We start from the raw sequence: 21,846 nt of genomic DNA on the forward strand, positions 1-21,846 counted from the left end.
AATCAGCGGGCACAGAGTGATCACCCCGCAGCCCTGGCTGTGCTCTGTGCCCCAAGCCTGTGTACCTGTGCTCCAGGGGCACCTGGCTTGTGCCTGCAGTGGTGTGGCCAGCAGGACCAGCTTGTGGCACCTGGGGACAATGTTGAGTGATGAGCATGGCTGTGTTGGGTTAAGTCTTGGACTCAACCATTTTACAGCTCTTTTCCAACCTAAATGATTCTGTGATCAGCATCTTCTGTGTTTTGAATAATATCTTAACTTTATCTAGATAAAGATGTCTGAATGTTGCCAGTGATATCTTTTCCTTTTTAATTAAAAAGTAGCTTAAGCTGCTTTGAATGTGTTTGGTAGATTTAATCACTCTCTGCCTTATATTGTTTAATGGTTTCTAATTTTGCAGTGTTAGCGTTTCGAAAAGCACTTCAGATTCAAAATTGAAGAACAGATTCTCTTAGGCTCCCTGGTGGAAAGATTTTAGTCTGAGGTGCAGTTTCAGGAATGGATAATTTGGGGTAAATTTTCAGAGTGGGACATGGGGAACTGGGGACATTGCTCTGCCTTTACCACCACCAAAACTCATTTGCACACATCCTGTTGCAAATTTATTTCCAGCATTATTACAGGCATTTACAAACGTGCAGTGCTTTTGCCTTTGAACTTATTGTGCAGACAGGAAGATGAAGGTAGTTTTGCTGTGAGAGACGGGTTAGCCTATTTGTGGTCCTGAAAAATGTCATCTTCTTGATTTTTGCTGAATTTATAGCGCAGTGTCTCTACAGAAGAGGACGGAGATGGTGCAGGTAGAGGAAGTAGGACAGTATCTCTACTGTACTGTACTTCCATGTAATTAGTATTCACCATAAGCAGTTAATCACCAGAGAAGAGCTCACAGAGACAAAACAAGTTGTTTAGCTTGTCAGCACCAGGGAATCGGAGGTGTTGAAACATGACTCCTTATAGCTGGAAGTGGATATTACAGGAGCCAGTGGATGATCTAATGCACAATCATGGTATTATGTGCCAACAGCTCCCCTTGCAGTACAGAACTGTAATTGCTCCTACAAGTACAATTATCCTTTAAAACACTTCTTGGGAACCTTTTACTATGGAAAACAAGGGCTTTTTTTAGATTCTTCCGAAGGTCACCTGGGTTCTCTTCAGCATTTTGCATTCTCTTTTAAATTATAACAATATCTGACTCTTGAAGGGAGCAGGATACTAAATGCTGGCAGTAAGTGTGTTTCCTACAGTGTTACCAGCTGGTATTCTCTGATTTTAATTATGGGCAGCTTACTTTTGAAAATGAAGAATTCTGTCTTCTCTGCACGTTGTTGGTCTGCCTGTGCTGTGCTGTCTGAAGGTCCCAAAGTGGGATTTTTGGAAATGTACAGCTGGCACATAATCACTTGAGATACCTGAGCAGAGTCTCCTTTGTCTTGTCCCAAACCTGCTGTGAGGAAAACTCTGGAAAATCCCCTGAGTTTTTTTTCTCTTGAGGTGATAGTCCACTTGATGGGCTTCTCACTTTGTCTGTCAGACAATCAGCAATGCTCACTGCATTGCTCACCTGCACTAATCAAGGAACAATCTCCCCAAGACATACCTCAATTTCCCAGTCTAAATTCCTACCATTGTTTGTAGGCTCAGTAAGAGGAAGGGTTCCTCACAAGTCTCCTGTGAGCTGCTCCTGGTTCCCCTGGGATCCTGCCCATACTGATCCCCGTGCTAATTAGAGCTGGCTTCTGTAATCCTTCCAGTGGTTCCACAGCCCTGCCCTGTCTTGCCTTCCCCAGCACAGGGCACAGAGCTGGAATTCAGAGCTCTGCTTCCTCCCTGGCAGTGTCTGCAATGCCCATCACACCTGGGAGACAATGATTCCTCTGTTCAGCCTGGCTGAGGCTTTTGCAGCATTCACCTCCTCCCTTTGTATAACAGCAGCTGATGCCAGCCTGTCCAAATCTGCGCTCCAGCAGACGCTTTACAAACTTCTCTAGAATGCTGGAAACAATGAAATCCTGCCTTTCTCCTGCTGCATGTGAGTGCAGCTTCCATTTACCTGGTCTCTCAGCCCCTCCTAGGAAAAAGGCTCCCCATGGAGTTGCTGGGGGGATTTTCCTGTGATCTCCAGCTTGGTTGGCATCCTCAGGAGCTTGTGCCAATGAAGACATCCAGTTCTCACTCCTCTCTGCTAGAACTGATGTTCAGGCATTACAGACCACTTCTTCTGCAGAAGGGAAAAAAAGTTGTGTTATATCCTTGCCCTTGCTGTCTAAATTGGATTAAATAACTTATTTTCTTTTAACTCGTCTTTTGATCTTTTTTTGTTGTTTGTGAGATAAAGTTTGCTACATAAGGTGGTGCAAGGTAAGGTTTGAAATTTTGATTGCAACAGAAATAAAACATTTTGAGAGACATCTAAACTTTCTTATAATCTCAGGGGATGGATTTACAGGGAAGATCTGTTCTGTGCAAGGACAAATACTTCCGTTGAAAATAGTGATTAAGCATGATGAGACTGTCTGGAAAGGTGTTTGGGAACATTATAGGGTACAAGAAGATATTTTTAGGCAGTGTGTATATACATAAGAAACATTTTTCACTGCCTCATGATACTTGCCACGTGGTATTTATTCCTAATTTCAGACCTGCTGAAGTCACAGTCAAGTGTCAGGAGCTCAGGGCAGAGGCTAATTTCTCCAAAATCAGCCGTGTGCCTGCCATACCATCCAGAAACAGAGCCCTTCTTTCTTCCCCTGGCTTCTGAGACTACCAAATAGGTAGTTGAAGAAATGCATGAACCCCTGCTGATATCTGATGTCAGCAATTAGCCCTCTTGGAGACAGATGGTGTAGGCAATTATCCTTCCCCTTCAATGCTGGCATCAGCCAGATGGGCTGAGCTAGGTCCAGTAAGCTTTCTTTAATCAGCAGAGTATTTTCCTCTTTTCCTACTCTTTAAGATGTCAAGGAGCTTCAGTCTTTTCCTGAACCATCCCCGTCTGAAGCCAGGCATTCAGAACCCTCTTGCCATACATTAAAAAGCCCACAGTGAGGTATCAGCAGCACAGGTGAGCACAGGCACCATTCAGGAATCATCCCGTGTGTAGGGAAAATAATGGCTTGTCTCACAGTTCTCCTTTGTCCTGCAAAGGCAGAGGAAGCAGCAGGAAAGCTGGCTAAACACTGAAAAGAAAGAGCAGGACTAATGGGAGTCAACAAGGACTGCACCCTCACTCCTCTAGAGAAGAGAAAAGGAATGAGGTTTTCAGGCTGACCTGCTCAAAACACTGTCAGCTCAGTGGCAGCTAAATCCCTGCCAATAAAAACCATGCTAATCAGTGGTTAGAGAGAGGGAGCTTCTGAGATAGGGCAACTTCCTCCAACCCTGAAGGCATGACTTTCTGTATTCACAACCACATTGAGCCTGACTGAAGTGCTTTCCAGAATACAGATTTACTTCCTGAGCTCAAAAACATGTAACCACCATGTCCTTTCTCAGAAACACAGCTGCTCTAAAGACTATATCCTGTAAGAACTGCTTTTATTGTGGCTTTGGACATAACTGAAATTGAATAATTTCTGTGATCATATATTCTCTTCAGCTGTAGGAGTTTTTTTTTTTTTTCTCATTTGGTAGTGGTTTTTAATATTGTTTCTTTATAAAATACATCAAAATGAAGCCTCAACAATTTCTGCACCATTTCACCCAAAGCGTCAAATAACCTTTAACTGAAAATCTTAGAAATTGTTAAAAGCTTTTAATTGGGAATCTCTGAAATTACTAAAAGCCCTCACTACACATGAAGAAAATAGAATACAGTGACTTGGGAAGCCTGAAAATTTTCTATGAAAATAAATATGGAATTCTGTCTGCCTAAAGAATTTCTGCTCTTTGCAGAAATTAAGATCCAGCTGAGAATGCTGTTCCTGTGTGGTCTGACAGCCTCACCTCGCTGCTGTGAGAGGGCACTCAGTATTCTGCCTTTAACTATTTCTTATTTGTGAGGATGTGATTGAGTTAACCCCAGCTGGGCAGTCAAGAAGCTTGTCTCAGAAAAGTTTGTTGTAGCCTAAACAGTGTAAATAATAAAACTATCCCAGCTGAACTTGGGATAAGCCTTGGGACACACAGCAAGCTGTGTCCTTGTGGCTGGATGGTGACTAAATAAATGCATGGGTGTGTGAATCTGGAGCTTTCACCTTCTTCTCGTGCCCCTTCTCTTGGCTTGGCGCTGCTGTTTCCTTCAGGTTCTGGCTGAACTTCCCAGCTCAGCTCCATCCCAGGGAAGGCAAGAGGCTGCCTGGCTCAGCAGGTGCCACAGTGGGCCCTTGTTGCCAGCAGCAACAATTACTGCCTGCTCTGTCAGACCAGCTGGATGTTTGAGGTCTCAGTGGTTGTAAGAACGTGTAACAGGGCTGCTAAACCTGTCACAAGGGGGAAGAAGGGGGTAAGAGAGCCCAAAGAATACAGATCTGTGTTTAGAGCACGGCCGGGAGCTTGTGAACAGAATGAATTTGCCATGTGGTAAAGGCAAAACTTGTTTTTACCTATAACATGGTTAATATTTCAGTAAATTCTGATAATTTATAAAAATGGGACTAACAGAGTCAGAGTAATCCATTGCATGTGTACGTGAATCTGCTCAGTGTTAGTATAAAAATTCTTAGAGAAAGGTGTACAGAGCACGTCTAGAGTGGCAAATCAGGTGTTGCACTAGAACAAATGTTATTGCAGATTTTACACTTGGGCTTTCTCTGCTGAGAACAAAATTGCAGATATGCATGGCGTTTCATATCACCTGCACACAGGTGATCTGAGTGTAAATACACCCTTCTGAAAAAAATTTATGCTGTTGTAGCAAATTTCTTTGTGAATGTTAGACTGTCCCCAGCCCAACTCTGGTATCTGTCACCACAAGGCAGCAGATGTGATGGTCTAACAAGTCTTACCTTCATGAAAATAGCGTGGAAAAGCTGATTAATATGCTGTTACCCCCTTAGATACTTAATTTGCCATGTGATTCTACTATATGGTGCTTAAGAACTTCCTGGGTTTTTTTATATATATGTGCAGAAAATAAAACAGAGGCTGTAGGCAGCTGGTTTGAACTTGTGTCTAAACATGGCATTCAAATATTAATTGTGTGAATAAATCTTTTTCATTTTACAGACATACAAATGTCAGTTGAATAAAACTGAATATCGGAGGATGATGGTTTCTGACACCTGACAAATGCCAAGATGAAGCTACTTATTGAAAGTCTATCAAATACTCTGTTTGCCATAAACAAATATTCATTAAAATAGACATGCTTATTTTCTAAGTGCTTGACACTAATATCTTGGCATAATTCTAGCATCACAGCTAAAAACCTGATGAAGTAAAGCTATATAAAAGCAGCTCAAGAAAACATTGTGGACACACAAAAACTTTTATCTGCAGAATTTTGTTCCTTAGATTTTCTTCACTCTCTCACTATGAGTTGCATATATTTACAATAGATGATTCTTCATTATGTTATTTTGTGGTTTTAAATCCACCTTACCAAAGCTTTGTTTTACAAAGCCAGTTACACTTCACACCTTACAATCAGCACAGTGAGTTGTTACTCTCAGGTGACAGAGAAGAAAACCAAACAGGGAATTTAGGGTGGTTCTGTGTGCACCTTCAGCCAGGATTTGAACAGATTTCAGTTTTAATTTTGCTGTTCTGTATTAAAGACACAGCATGCCCAAGAGCTTTGGCTAAAGGTGGTTGTTTCTTCCTCCAGATGGAAGGCCTTTAACTCTGGATGAAATATGGGGGAGTGTTCATGCATCCTACCAGGCTCGTCTGCAGGAGGGGCCCTGGGACACTATCACACAGCAGGTGAGAATCCTCTGGTCCTTCATGAAGTGGGGGAATGAAATATATGCCTTGATCCTCAGTGGTCTTACTCCTCTCTTGCATAGAAGGGAAAAAAATAAAATAATAAAAAAAAAATATGTCTATATCATGTCATGCTGAACCATTTACCAGCAATAGTTTCAGTCCTGGATTTTGAAGGATATGTAAGTGTTCACCATTTAAGGCTTGCTTTGACAGTATCTCACATTTAAAATACTTCTCCAAAGCCAGTCCTCAAAAATTCAGGCAGTTTCTGAGTAATTGTGAATTTGGGTAAATACAAAAGCAGACTTGTTTATGTAAATAAAACATATCAGTGTAACATTTCTCGGATTGTCTGGTAATCAAATTACCAAAAAAGACTGTATGTAATTTTCAGTTTTAAATAGACTTGCAGTCTTCAGGATTGAACAAGAGAAAATTGGTTTTCTATCCTAAAATAAGCTGGTGCTGTCTAATAGCTCAGAGCTGAGCTGGTTGTTCTGGTGTCTTCCCTTTGCTCCAGGTTTCATGAACAAACCTGACAAAGAATTGAGACTCTCCAGGTGTGAATTTTTTCCCCATCAGACCAAGATACTAATGTGTCTTTTCTCCCTCCCCTTCCCTTGCTTGATTTTTTTATTTCAGCTGTTTCCAGGCACTCAGGTCTCCTGCCACAGCAGCATGACAAAGATGTGACATCCACCAGGTCCTACAGGTGCTCTCTTAATTCAAATAACACAGTTTAATTACAGGATGCCTGTTTGTAGATGGTGCTCAGCCATGGGAACACAAGCAGAATTCTTGTTTTTTGCAGCCACAGACTATTATTTATCTTATAGCAGCTTCCTGAGAAGCTACCAAGCCATGGGTGTTCTGGTGATTGCTGTGCATGTATGAATTCCAGTTGTGAGCTGGCAGCTTCCTATAATACACACTTTTCACATGGAGCATTAATTACCTGCTTTGTCTGTGAATGAAGATGAGGAAACTGGGTTTTGATAGCTTAATGTAATAATGCAGCACTACTGAGAATAAAGCATAAACGGGATGTTTGGGATGTGTGAAATCGGAGTTGTGGAAGCCAAAAGGAAATTCAGGTCACTCCCACACGGGGATTATTTTTGCTTCTTAAGGGACAGTAAAGTAAAAACTGTCCTGCATCTAATAACTGGAGGTGTGTGTGGGATACTTACACACAAATTCCTGCAGAAACGGGAGTTTTGGGTGGCAGAATGTGTGGAGTGATGAGTCTGGTTCTGGGACACTCTCCAGAGGTGGTACAGTCAGCTGCGAGTGCACTGACAAACACAGGAGGAACATTTTGGAGAAATTAGCGGAGTTAACAGCTGCAAAGTGTGACTTTCTGTGAAATAAGGAGATTATGGAAGATAATGAAAACTAGCCTGCAAGCCTCAGATCAAAGCAAGAGTCAGGTCTACAAGAAAAAAAACTGCTTTTCTCTGTCAAATGAATCAGGGTTCTGAACTGAAATACAGAGTTTTGTCTTGCCTTGCTGCTTTTCTGCTGACCCATTTTGTTATGTGGGTTAGGCTTTGCCTGCAGGGACACAGATCCTATAATGCAAGTCACTGGGCAAACTCATCAAATCAGGCTTGAGCACTCAATGCACATGAGCAGCAGAATAAAAAATGGTTTAGGATTTTAATCCAAAAGAGATACAAATTTTAGATGCTACAAGCACTCCACCACTGGGAAGAAAAATTGAGTTTGCCAAGGGTAACATGTATGTTACTTAACTTTTAACTAGAGCTAGCTGATGTGCACTGTGATTGGCAGGCCAGGAAAAGAAAGGCTTACTGACTTTTTGGGACTTTTTTTCCCATATATTTTTGAAATGAGGGTGTCAGACCTGTGCACATTTCTGATACAACTACATTTTGGTGTATACTCCCTGTGATAGAATACATCTATAATGAAATACATCTCAGGAACTGAGACAAGCTGCAAAGAGTGGAGATATTTGACATGTGCAGATTTTAGGTAAGATTTGGACTTTTATAGTTATTTTTGATGATGTTGGAAAGCTATGCTTGTTTCCAGAGAAAGCATGCTGAAATATTTTTCCTGACTAGATTACTGCAAAAAGCAGAAGTCAACTAGTTACCTTCTCATAAATAAATTAACATGATAAGGTTGCATAGTATTTTATAATGATAATTGATAAATGGTGATGATTTAATTGCACTTCCTCTAGTAATAATCTTAAAATGCTCAGATGAAGTTCCTGTGATTGGCTTTCTTGTGAGTTAAATCTCCCTGGGGTCTTCAGTCATCCCTTCTCTACATCCGGCGATAACTTGCTTTAGCTGTTTTAAATAATACAAATCAATTAGAACACACAGCTGTTTAACAAAACTTCCAAATGTTGCTACAGGTCTCTGTGGGTATTTCCTGATGACTTATAATGACATCAATTTAGCACACCTGGTAAGATCTGTGTGAGCTGGAAGTGGCTTAATTCTGCAATGACAGGAAAATTAAGGAGTATTTATGGATTACTGTTGCCTTCCAGAAATGTTGCCAACTGTGATTTTCAGCTTCTTTTTAGGAGGATTCAGAAGTGGAATTACAGATACTGCAGCCCCATCTCCTGAATTGTTTACTTGTAACTTGGTGGGTGCTTTTTAGTGTTATTTATGTCTATTAGTAATTTAAATACCATATAAACATATATTATATGTATGATGTATAATATTTATATTAGTTATTTATAAGATAGCATACACAAATACATAGTAGTACTGTCTAAACAGCTCAAACTTACTGGGCCCTCTGTGTGTAATGAAGAAAATAAATAGCAGATGTAATGGGCCAGTTAAGAAGGCAGCAGCCCAAAAGTGCCATGGTCAAATGCTAAATGGTGAGGCAAATTGAGAGAATAAAACTTCACAAGAACAGGAAAGAAGTTAAAAAAAAAAAAAAAGGAAAAAAAGGAACAGAGAGTGGAAAACAGAAATGAGACAAACGGGGAGAAATCTTCCCCAATATGAAGGTGAACATACTTTGTCACATAGTAGTGTGTGGCGTAAGAACCAGGAATTTAAAAAAACCACAACAGATAACTAATACTGAGTTAATTTGAAGAAGCTGCACTGGACCTTTTATCATTTTGGAAACCTCTCAGAAGGTGGGTGGGAGATGTGAAGCAGCAGAGGGTGACTCTGTGGTTATAGCCAGAACCTCTGGCTGTGTGGCCCTGATTGGGTGTTCTCTGTGGAGTTGGAAGTGCAAGACTGAAAAGCTTTTATTGTTAGGATGGGTGTGGGATAGGCATTGTCAGGGCATGAATTTTCACCCTGCTGTGGCTGAGGGCTCCACACCTGTTTGGAAGTGCCTCCATCAAGATCCAGGACACTGGTGTAGCCTTCACATCCGGGTATTTTTTCCACAGAGTGCTGGATTGATGGATACAGTCACCTACTAGGATGTAAAATGAGGCCCACTGATTTCTCAAGAACCTTCTGAAATTTAATTATAGTGGAATAAGGGATTGAAAAAAAAAATGGGTGAAGGCACTACTGATTCTTTGTAACTTTTTTGCCCTGATGGATATTTACAAAAGTGTAGACAAAGCAGAAGGACTTCAGCAAGGGGAGAGACAACACTCTGACAGATATGTTTTTAAGACTATGATGAAACTGAGTATTGATGTAATTAATTCTATGAACACAGGTGTCCAAGCCCATTTTTGATTTTTGTTACTTCTGCTAATCCGTGCCTTCCTTTAATGTTTTCCTGTGTGGAAGCAAACTAGCAAGAGAGTTTTGTAAGCTGATGAATGAAGCTGATCACAGTCAGTAGCATCACCAACAACTTTGTTTTTAACAGAGTGATGTTGTCATAAAGGCTGACCTTCCCCTGAGGAAACAAAGTCGTAAACACAATCAAGAATATGTGCTAAGGCTTAATCAATGCTTAGTGGTGATGGAATGTAAAACCAAACATCCAAGGGTAGAAATCGAATTGCATTATTACAGGAGGCTCAGGGGCTGAAAAATTACCCCATAAAACAAGAGCAAAACTTGGTGACTTGAAGATCCTGCAGAAATAGTCTGAAAAAATTAATCTGTGAGTCAGGATTCCAAAGGGCTCTGGAACCTGTGGAGCACATGTGTCCGTACATGACTCCTTTTTTAACCAACCCTGTTCAGATGCAATTACTTCTGCTACCAAAGTGCTCCCAGGCATGGGAGGGGACACATTTCATATGTGGCACCTTGGTTCTGGATTTGCCAGCAATAAATCAGCATTTTCCTGGTTTAGCCATTTACTGTTGCTGCAGAGAAAGTAACTCAGACCACTCTGATACTGGCAAAATCCTACATTTCTGAGTAGTGAGTGGTCAGGAATTTTGCATCTGTTTTTTCTCAACCATTCATTTCTCAGTTTCATCTAAATGAGGTGGTTTTCTTCTGTCTTTTGATACTTAGCAGGTAGTTTTAGTATGTCCTTTCTGTCATATCAATAGTATTCAACCAAACCTAAACTACAGAAATCACAGCACAGAACTGCACCTATTCTGAGTTAATCCAGAGTCTTTTTCAGCCAGGAGTTAGGAATCTGGAGGATACATTCTTTATAGTACCTCAATAATCCTGTCCATTACATCACTTAATTTATAGCAGTGTTAACAGGAAAATCAATAAACATTATTTCTAAAATGTCACGGATGTTAATAGTGTGATTTAAAAAAGGAGAAAGAGTCAAAACTCTGAACAGAACACATTGATATAGTGTTGTAGAGGCACATCTTGCTGAAAATGTGATAGGGAGGATTTAAATCATTACGGCTCAGTCATTTTGAAAAATGTGGTAAGGTATCTATTCTTAGACACACAAATCTTTCTTGCCATATTGTGGGATTTTGCTAAGTGGGGGTGGCTGTATACAGTATTTCTTAACAGAAGGTTGCTAGGATCGCTCCTAACGAATTTGAGTTGCATCAACAGTTGCTATGGATCCCCTGCTAATATTTTTGGAAAATTATTAGTACAACTTCCTGAGAAAAGGGAGTCTTACCAGTACAGACTGGAAAGCTCTTTGACAGGGGAAGATACAATGATGGAAAAGCTGGGTTGGTGTTTATTTCCCACCAAAGTCTTCTACAATGTATTGAATTCCTGGGGTTTAAACCAAGCTATAGTATTGTACAGGCTACCAAGGAGGTTTTATTTTAAAACTGATTATTAATTGAGCCACTGATTATTAATGTTCAGCTGCCCTACAGTTTAGTCATGCTTTTACCCATAAGACTTCATGGACAATAATCTAGTCCAACTAATTTAATAGAGGGAGAAGACCAAATAATGAACTAAATGTAGAGTAAATACAGAAGTTTAATGGATAAACAGCTGACAGAGATGCAGCTGGTGGCATGTACCAGGACTTGTGAGAGGCATTTGACAGTGTCTGACATAACATCCTTGTCTCTGAGTTGGATAGCCATGGCTTTGGTGGATGAACCCCCGGGTGGGTGAGGGATGGGGCTGAGTGGTCACACTTGGGCAGCTGGGGTCAGTGAGTCCATGCCCAGGTGGAGACCAGGGACGAGTGGTGGCACCATGGGGTCAGCAGGGCCCAGGTCAGGGTGTTCCCAAGCACCAGCACAGGCTGGGCTGAGCAGAGGGAGCAGCCCTGGAGGAGCCCTGGGGGTGCTGTGGGGCAGGGCTGGGACCCCAAAGCCTGGGCTGGGCTGGGACCCCAAAGCCCAATGCCAGGCCCAGAGCCCAGAGCCCCGTGCCGAGCCCAGAGCCCCGTGCCGGGCCCAGAGCCCCGAGCCCAGAGCCCAGAGCCCCGTGCCGGGCCCAGAGCCCCGAGCCCAGAGCCCCGTGCCGGGCCCAGCCCAGCGGGGGCAGCAGGGCAGGGGCCATTCTGCCCCTCTGCCCCTCAGGCAGAGCCCACCTGCAGAGCTGCCCCAGCCCCGGCCCGGCCCAGCAAGGAGCTGCAGCTGCTGCAGCCGGGCCAGAGGAGGCTCCGGCACGGGCACAGGGATGGAGCGGCTCTGCCGGCACCAAAGGCTGCCGCGGCCGCCGTCGCTCACCTGGGCACCAGAAGCTCTGGCCTGAGCTCGGGGCGGCCTCGCGGGGCCCGGAGGGGCCGCGGCAAAGACGGACACGGACGATTGCCGAGGGCCGCGGGGACGGCGGCCGGGGAACGGCTCCCGGTGCCAGAGGGCAGGGCTGGCCGGGATCTTGGCAATGAGGAATTGTTCCCTGGCAGGGTGGGCAGGCCCTGGCACAGGGTGCCCGGAGCAGCTGGGGCTGCCCCTGCATCCCTGGCAGTGCCCGAGGCCGGGCTGGACACTGGGACAGTGGGAGGGGTCCCTGACACGGCATTGGGGTGACACTGGATGGGCTCCGAGTTCCCTCCAACACAAACCATTCCAGTATTCTATAATAATTTACATGCAGAGATGAAAGCAGTATGGAGTTCCTTGCCATTTTCTTGGGCATAATTCAGGACACACTTTCAAGTCTCAGTGCTATTGTTACTTGAGTTGCTCTGAAATGAAAATTCAGTAATATTTTCCATGCAGATTCGTAATTAATCGACCAACTTACAGTGTAATAGTATTGATTCTCTTGATTATTTTTTACTTCTTTGGAAAAACCTGTTTCAGTGCTGTGCATTGCATTTAAAGATAATTTATCTAGCAGCAGTTCTGCTTCCAGAGGGCTTCCCAAGCAGGGATTTTTGGAGTAAGTGGTAAGAGCACCTTCCCTGCCTGGTCTGGCATTTCTCCTTGTAAGCTGAGGTGGATTCTGATCTGCCTTCTCCCCACTTGACTGCTGGCTGTTCACTTCTGGAATGAATCTGCCTACTGAACATTCCCCCCTTATGGAAAAATCCTAAATTACACACCACCATTGACTGCACAGCACGAAAGAAGTGAGGATCATATGTGGCACACTCAGATCCATTTGAAAGGCCAATGGAGTGGCCACAGGGCATTGTAAACTATATATTTTTTTACTTTATTAATGCAGAAAAGCATTTTATGTGCCGCTGAAATGGGAGTTAGGTATCTGTGCTACCAGGAAGCAGTTTGTACCTAAGCACCTGCGCTCTGGAGTGGTGGCAGCAGATGGTGTCAGCAGTTCAAAAGCATTTAGACAAATTCATGAGGCCACTTGTCCATAAATGGATGCAAAATTACCTGGCAGGAGTGAGTCCTGCAGTGCCTGGGGTGCAGATCTGCTGGAGCAATGCAGGGGGAGTGAACCACAGAGGGAGCCCAGGCTTGTGCTGTCCCAGGAAACACTGCTGGGGCATCCTCTGGAATCTCTGGGGTTATGGGATGAACCCTTTCAGGCCACTTTTGTCAAATGCCAGTGTGGGTTTGGGGGTTTTTGGGTTTTTTTCCCCCCTTAGAAATTTTTTTTGTGGGTTTTCTTGGGTTTTTTTCCCCCCTTATAATTTTTTAATCAGGGTAGGAAATCTGTCTCCAGTGTCTTTTCCATACTTCCACAGCTTGTTGGATCGCTTAGTTTTGCACCTTAGATGAATCTCATAACTTAAGAACAGATTTTAAATAGTAATTAATTAAGACTATATGCTACATAACTAAAATGGTGACAACTGAATTAATCTACTTTTGGCAAGCATGGAAGAAGAATCATCTGTTTATTTTCTTAGGAAAATGGTTGAGATGCCATTTCTTGACAATGTAGCTATGGACCTGCCAATTTTTAAGTATAAAGTTTTCTTGAAAAATCCTAAATGCATAAGTTACGTGCTTGTGAGAAGCTTTAAAGCCTGCCTTAAATGAAGCTTGTTAAGCTTTAGAAACATGCCTGAGTGTCACCTACTGCTTTGATTCCTCCTGTTCTTGAAATTAATAATTCAAACCTTATTATACGTATATAAAATAAGTAATTATGGACCAGCATTGCTGGCTATTCTTGATTAGTGTTTTGCTTGCCCTGCATTACCTCTCCTGCCTTTCAGGCATCTTCTGTTACCTATTTAATAAATTAATTAAAAAATAATAACATGTAATAAAATAATAAAGTTATAAAATTTAAAAAATAATCACCACCTCTTCAAAACTGTAAATACTCCAGAATCAGGCATAATTGGGGCATAAAATATGAATTACAGAGTCAGAGAGTGGTTTGGTTTGTAAGGCGCCTTTGCTGGGATCCATGATGGATTTGAAGCAGCAGATGCAAAGTGGTAGGCGTGGTTCATCTCAGAGAAATTCTGGCTGTGTTCAGTGTCCTTGTATTTCTGTGTTGCAGGATCTGCCAAAGCATCTCTGCCTTCCTCAGGGAAACGTAGCCATTTAATTGCCTTTTCAGCTTGGACTTGGTATTTGATGAAAGAAGGACGGGATCCAGCTAGATTGGCTGCGTGGTGTTGGAAGTGGTGAAGATGTAAATAAAAAATCATCACTGAGCTTGGTTGTGGGTCTTTGGGAGCACACGGGAACGGGGACATTAAATCATGGGGCAGCTGCAGCTGCTGCCTGCAGAGAGCTGGGGTGTAAATCCAGCCAGCCTCCCCCACAAAGACAGGCTCAGTGACCACAGAAATCTGCTTCTCGGGGCTGGTTTGCACTTCTCTGCGTTGTCAGGGTCCCTTCACGCTTGCCCCTGCTCGATGCCGGTGCAGATCTGCTTTGATTTTCTGAGCAAAGCAGGAGAGCAGTGCCAGTGGCACTTGCCAGGTCATTCCTCAGCACTGGCACAGGCAGGACAGGTTGTTCCACCTCCAGCTCCTGGGTTTGGTGGGGTTTCTGTGTTTTGTTTTGTTGAAAAGCTGGGGAAACTTGCCTCAGTTATGCCTGCAGGATGAGTTCACTTCTGGTTGAGAGTTGAAGTCAGTGACCATAAATATATTTTATCTGTCCCAGGTCACAGAATCCCAGACTTGGTTTGGGTTGGGAGGGACCTGAAAGTTCATCCTATTCCACCCCTGCCATGGGGAGAGACACTTCCCACTGTCCCAGGCTCCTCCAAGCCCTGTCCAGCCAACTTCCAGGGATGCAGGGGCAGCCCCAGCTGCTCCGGGCACCCTGTGCCAGGGCCTGCCCACCCTGCCAGGGAACAATTCCTTCCCAAAATCCAGCATAACCCTAAGTCAGTAGGATGGAGAAGCCCTGTACAATTATTCTGCTACCAACAGCTTTATTAGTGTGATTTACACCTTCTGTCAGGATTGTAAAACTTCCCTGTGTCATTGCAGTTCCTTAACGTGGTGCTTGCAGCATAGTGATTCCATGGTAATAGATTTTCCATTGTAGTAATTCCATTATTAGAGGAAAATCCCTTTGACCTCAAGTTGCACAGGTTTGAAGTTCCATGTGTGCAGTTGCTGTTCTGGCTGTGGGACTCAGGGTCAGTCTGAAGAGAGAAATATTCCTGCCCGCTTTCTGAATGTGTGGATTTGGATTATATTAACAAGTAAGTTACTATTGATGTGTATGAAAATAAGGAATAAAAAAGAAGATAGACCATGAATTCAAGAACATAAGTTACTTATATAATCTTGAGTGAAGAATTTTTACTTAAACTGAGACGTTTGTTTCAGTAAATGTGGTCAGAAATTGGAAGAAAGGGAAAAAGCTATATCCTCTTTATTAATTGCATCTCTGTTCCCTTTTCCTAAATGGAAGAGATTATGGGGGGCATGTTTTATTAATTCTGCCTTCTTTTTCTGACCTGGAAACTGCTGGGAAAATGTCTGGAATAAATTGGCACTGGCTGTGGTGTTTGCTGGTAGGATCCTGCATGAACTTTTTGACACCCCTGTGTGAATTTATTTTTGCAAAGCAACATCATGCAAACCACGTTGGGGAAGAGGCAGTTTCAGGCACAAATCCCCTGAACTATCATCAATGGAGAGACCATAAATGTTGTGATGGATGCTTGAAGGCAGTTTAATGTAGCACTGGAGAAAATAGAAGCCATTACCCCTGGAAGAGCTCCAGTTATGACAGAGAAAATAAATGGTGCTGTTACAAGAGATGTACTGACAACAAAATTCCTGCTGGCTGGGGAGGAGAGCCGAGCACGGTACAGAAACCTACAGACAATTACCCCTTATCTGAAGTAATGTTTATTTTTGGTTTAAATCCGACATGGAGACTGCTTGATAAAAGGACTTAATCCAATCTGATGGAGGTTTAGTCTTAATTATACTTGTGCTTGGGATCTGCCCGGTCTTTGCCACTGCTCAGATCAGTGCTGAGACATTTCCCTGCTCAGCCCTGGACCTGCACAGAGCCTGGGCTGGCATTCCTGAGCAAAGCAGGGTCAGGACAAGGGGGAACAGCTTCCCACTGCCAGAGGGCAGGGCTGGATGGGATATTGGGAGTTGGGAATTGTTCCCTGGCAGGGTGGGCAGGCCCTGGGGTGGGATTCCCAGAGCAGCTGGGGCTGCCCCTGCATCCCTGGCACTGCCCGAGGCCAGGCTGGACACGGGGACAGGGGAAGGTGTCCCTGCTATGGCAGGGCTGGGATGGGATGAGATTTAAGGCCCCTCCCTATGGTGGAGTTCACAGGGGTCCCAGGATGAGGGAAGAGATGAGAATCTTGACTCTGTGTTTCAGAAGGATGATTTATTATTTTATGATGTATATTATATTAAAAGAAAATGATATACTAAAACTATACTAAGAGAATAGAAGAAAGGGATTTCATCAGAAGCCTAGCAAAGAAAGAAAAGGAATGATAATAAAATCTTGTGACTGACCAGAGTCCCAACACAGCTGGACTGTGATTGGCCATCAAGTAAAAACAACTCACATGGACCAATCACAGATGCACCTGTTGCATTCCACAGCAGCAGATAATTATTGTTTTTCTTTTCCTGTGAGGCTTCTCAGTTCTCAGGAGAAAAATCCTGTCAAAAGGATGTTTCATAAAATATGTCTGTGACACCTCCCAACCCAAACCATTCCAGAACTCTGTTATTAATTTTCAGTCTATCCCATGGAACATTTTGTGTCTTGCATCCATCTCTATCTCCCAGATTTTTTTTAATGGGAGAGGCTGAGGCAGCAGCTACAGCAGCAGGCACAGAACATCCTCACACATCTTTCCTGCATCACCTAGGAGAGAGGTCTTTCCACAGAAAATAAATGAAGCCACATTTTGAGCTTCCCAATCCAGCAGAGCTGGTGCCTGGCTGTGAAAGTATTCCTTCCCCATCCCAGCTGGGTCAGACTCAGAGGGATATGCAGATGTGTGATGGATTCCAGCATGTGGTGCTGAACAGGCACTGCTGTAAATCAGCCTCATAGCTGGATAGATCCAAAATCATAGACAGATCCAAGGAAATAATGCTGTTGATTTCAAATAAACTGTGTGTCAGAGTATTACTGCCCAGAAGAGTTGTGGGCAACCTGCAAATGGGTTCTTGCAGTGCTTGTGGGAATTGACTTGAAACTCTCACACTGACTGACTGGAAAAAGATTAATCATAAACAAGAAATGGATGATTGTTACATATTGTTTGTACTGTTTTGATGTTTTTTCTTCATGAAGTCCCAGTAGGACTGTGTATTTTTGGTGTAGCTGGCACAGAACCAGCCTCGATGAAGGGTGGAATTGCTGCCCTCATATTTTGCTCAGGTTTATATTTCAGTGCATGTGGAGTGTCGTCGTTCTGCCAGGTGAGTGCAGCAGGCAGTGAGCTAATGCTAACGAAGCTGATGCAGCACAAACTTGGATTTGTTTTCACCCTTCTGACAGTGTTTGAGAAGGACTTGGGGTTCATCCCACCACAGGCACCTCACCCTCTCCCAGGGCAGGCTGGGGGCCTGGCACTGAGAGGCTCTGTAGCCCATTACCAATGCTGAAATGATGCAGGGCTTTGATAACCCCTGCATTTTTATTGGCAGCGTCCCCAGGCTGCCTGCTCAGAGCTGCTGTGTCAGTGGTTTCACCTTGAGTGCACAGCAGAGCCTCGCAGGATGATGCCGTTGTCTGCAGGACTGGGGAGGGAGCGTTGACGGAATCAGAGCTGATGCTCTCACAGTGTTTTCCCTGATGCTCCACAAGCTTCTCATCCCCACCTCAGCCTTCTCCCTTTTTAAAGGCTGCTCCTTAATGGCTCTTGGCTCAGGATTTCTTTTTCCTTGTACTTCTGTGATTTTCCTGGGAGTGTGTGTCACATTCCTGTCCTGAGTAGCATGAAATTCCTGCGTTTGGGAATGTTTTCAGTGTCACTCTTGTCTTGCAAGAAGAGGAAGGACTAAAAGAGGAGAGATGTAGCATGTAAAGGTAATAAACTGTTTTAAAAGGTCAAGTCTGGCCTCCATGTGTCACTCACTGGTGGTTTGCTGTAGCAAGGAGTGCAGGGAAAAATCAAAAACTGGGGGTCAGGATGGTTGAGAGTAACTTTAGGCTGAATATTCAGCTTTGGGAATTATCTTCATGCCTTTTTAAGGGAGCTGAGTCACTTAAACCCAGGTTACTTCTCTCTTCTTTCTGAGAGTTTGTGAAGCTTGCTGAATTTTTTTGTACAAATTACAGTTTTTACTTTGTGTAATAGCTTTGTAAATATTATTAGCTATATACTTTTTTGGTGTCTTTGAGGTGTACCATTTGTACAATCCATGTATTTTCTGGGATTATTTGGAGGCCTAAGTTAATTTGAGTAGAATATGAAAAGGGGTTTTTAATTAAAAATATTACTCTTTCTTAAAGAAAAACTGCATGAATTCACTTTTGACAACAGCAGATGGTAGCATTCTTATGCAAGTTATCTGTTTGCAGTGTGAAACAAAGCTTTCTGAACACCCTTTTTTTGTGTATTCTGAAGCTTCTGGGAGTTCTTTAAAGTTCTCTTAGACATGAAGGGATTGATGCTCATGAGAACATTTTCAGCACCAAGTGGAAGTTGAAGCCACCTTGAGGGCACTTCCTTCTCCTTCTTGCTGCCTCTCCAAGCAGAACCATGTGCGTTTCCCAGCACCAGGGCTCAGGGTGGTTGCAGACCTTTTTTCCTGAGGGAAATGGGTTTTCTGTGTTACATTTGCTCAGACTGTGGTTTGCACAATAGCTTTGCCTCTCTGCAGCCAGTTAATGCTGATACAGTAACTTGAGTTACTTCTGCAAACCATTACGTTTTAACTAAAATAGTGGCCTAGCCTGGTTGCTGATCTTATTTCTCTTTCAACAGAGGAGAATATATGTTATTGATGTGGAATATATACAATATATTTTAATTTGTCATGACTGTGCTAGGAAGAGCAATGTGAGCTGAGATTCTGAAGTGAGAGAAGTTGCATCAGGGGCTGGTTGCACCCTGCCTGTTCTTTTCCAGATGCACGTGATGAGTTTTGTGTTTTTCCCTTCCATGACAAAGCAAATTCTGTTCCCTCTTAGGAGCACCCCATCCTCGGGCAGCCTTTCTTTGTGCTGCACCCCTGTCGAACCAATGAATTCATCTCTGCTGTGCTGAGAGGCTCACAGGAGCAGCACAGGTGAGGGGCTCTGCTGGGCTTTCTGCAATGCAGGTAAGGTCAGTCAGCTGCAGGGTGGAAATGGACAAAGCTACTTCCTTAGCGCCAGCAGAATAAGATTTCCGTGTTGTCACTTCAGGCCTGAAAGTTAAAATACATTTGTGATAGGAAAAGTGAAGGAACAGCCCCATCTGAAGTTGTTTTGTGACTGTTTAGTCTGTCTGTAGTTCAGAAAAAGCTGGGATAATATAATTATGGTGCTTTTTGTGGTTTTTTTTCCCCCTAGACACACAAATTACATCACACTGTGGCTCAGTACTGTAGGCCCAGTTGTGGGCCTGAATCTGCCTTTGAGTTATGCAAAAGTGGCACCTGAGCAGAGCACAGCTGTGGCTGAAAGGTAAGAGAAAAGGAAATCATCCTTTCCTCTCCACCCTCCTGTTCCAAAGATTAGATGGATAAATGGCAGAACCATCTCCTCCTCCTTTGAAGCTCTTGCTTAATTTAGGACTCACCTTTCAGTGTTTTGCTTACCTGCCTGCGTTGTTGCCTCACTTGATTTGCAGTGAAAATTTGAGAGGTGCTTAGCCTATTGCTGACACCCTTCATGAGTCCAGGGTGTCCCTGAGCTCCTGGGGTCTCTCTCAGGTTTGGAGAAGTGTTTCATGTTTCCTCCCCCAGCACAGGATTGCGCTCTGGCATAACTGCTGCAAGGATTTTGAATTAACTCCTTTTTCTGTGTTTGCTCTCCCCTCTCCAGGGCCCTGAGCTGAAGGACTGGGAGTGGTTAGGCTGTGATAAAGCTGCTGCAGACTGCCCTGGGGGTGAAACGGAAGGGTCCTCCCTGGCTGCTCAGCCATGCCAGAGTGGAAATGGTTGCTCATGGCTGTTTTTGTGGCCAGAGCTCACCACTGAGGATGTGGGAATTGGCTGCAGCTGTGGGAGCACCTCCCCAGCACCACCCAGACCTGAGCTCCCTTGAAGTCACTCATCTCCTGCTGAGGCTGCAGACAGATGCACGAGCCAGAGCCAGAGCCGCTGGATCCACTGAACTTACCTCTAGAAAATCTGCACCATCTGTGGGGCAGAAAAAGCAACATAGAAAAATGCTTGTGGGGCGTGGTGTGAGTGTGTGGAGCCAGGGTATGGGCTGGGACTGGGAGGCACCTTCTCCAGCCCGTGTTCCCCAGCACACAGAACACCCTCATCCCGGGAATATCCCCGCACATCACAGCTCAGGGAGCAAAGGGGGTCAGGGCTGTCACACACAGAGCCCTTGGAGCCTGCACGGAGTGAGCAGGCCCAGCTCTGCAGCTCAGGAGCCTGGAGCAGCCCTGTGGGAACAGCTGGCTCTGCCCTGCTCTGCTGCTGCCCCTGGGAGCTGCTGCTGCTCCCAGTCAGTGTTCCTCCTTGTAGCTGTGGTGGTTCACAGGTTTGCTGCGTGCCCTGACAGCTGTTGGGCTTTGGGGGTTGCCTGGTGGTGCTGCCACGGGAGCCAGATGATGAGGAGCTCCCTGACCACCCGTCCTGGCTTCTCTCCCACTCCCATTTTGTTTGCAGTGTCAAGCAGAGTCTGAGCAGCTGATACTGGAGCACAGATTCCACCCTGCACATTCAGCAATTGTCACTTGCACGCAGAGTCTAGGGCGTGCCATGTCAGAGCAGGGATTTCACATTTCCAGATTCTCTTTTTTCAAATTATAATTTCCATTACTTGCCATTGGTGGACAGGGAATAGAGAGTGCAGTCCTTCAAATTCCATGGGCGCAGAATTTGTTTGCCAGACATTTGGAATTAATAATGAAAGCACATAGTTTATTTTGTTCTGTGTCATATCAACCTGAAAAGCCATTTTCCCCATGTAAGATTTACAAAATATGGCCTGCAGCTACATTGATTTTTTTTTAACACTTTTGGTAACACATGCTTGATAATTGCATCCACAGCCCATTTTTAAATCTAAGTGAGACTTAGGAGGAAGAGCCAACAAAAAGAGGTAACAGCAGGTTTAAGAGCTGTTAAATGTTCACCCCTCCTCTGTCATCTTCACTTGTGATACCCTGGAACAGTAGAAGCACTCAGCCTTCAAAATGTGGAATTTATATGTAAAGGAAAATAAATATTTGTATTTTACACTGAACAAGTCTCAACACCTATTGCTTTCTACCCTAATTCACCATTTGAATGATGAAGAAAGGATTACTTGACCAGGGTATTACACTGGGCTCAAACGACGACGTGACAAGTGCTTTGTCTCATCAGTATCAATGTTTCCCTGAAATCTGCCTGGAAAACTAAAATTCAGCTCAGTTAGTAGAAATACACAGAGGTTAGATAGAGAAAAAATAGAGGCTAACATAAATATTTGGGACCAAGGAGATAAATAAGCCCATTTGGATATCTCCTTTTTAATGCCTGGGGTGAGAGGTGAGCAACCAACTGCCTGTTTACATTTATGCCTTAATGACTTAGGATACCTTAACTGAATTTTTATGCCTGAAAATTATATATATATATATATTTTTTTAAATCAAGCGAATTGTGGCA

General features: G+C 43.7%; 1 protein-coding gene across 1 annotated transcript in view; it reads left to right on the forward strand.

Moving 5' to 3' along the window:
• Positions 1 to 20,666, forward strand: part of ATG10 (autophagy related 10) — a 59,917-nt gene extending 39,251 nt beyond the window's left edge. The window contains exons 5-8 of the mRNA XM_054287627.1: positions 5,771 to 5,868; positions 19,223 to 19,320; positions 19,586 to 19,699; positions 20,060 to 20,666. Of these exons, the coding sequence (XP_054143602.1) occupies positions 5,771 to 5,868; positions 19,223 to 19,320; positions 19,586 to 19,699; positions 20,060 to 20,072 (323 nt within the window). The 3' untranslated portion in view covers positions 20,073 to 20,666. The remainder of the gene's footprint in view (positions 1 to 5,770; positions 5,869 to 19,222; positions 19,321 to 19,585; positions 19,700 to 20,059) is intronic.
• Positions 20,667 to 21,846: the final 1,180 nt, after the last annotated feature.

Source organism: Melozone crissalis, unplaced genomic scaffold (assembly GCF_028551555.1).
Source record: "Melozone crissalis strain CALT ecotype California unplaced genomic scaffold, PUWL_Pcris_2 ptg000060l_1, whole genome shotgun sequence".
In the NCBI taxonomy this organism is placed as follows: domain Eukaryota; kingdom Metazoa; phylum Chordata; class Aves; order Passeriformes; family Passerellidae; genus Melozone; species Melozone crissalis.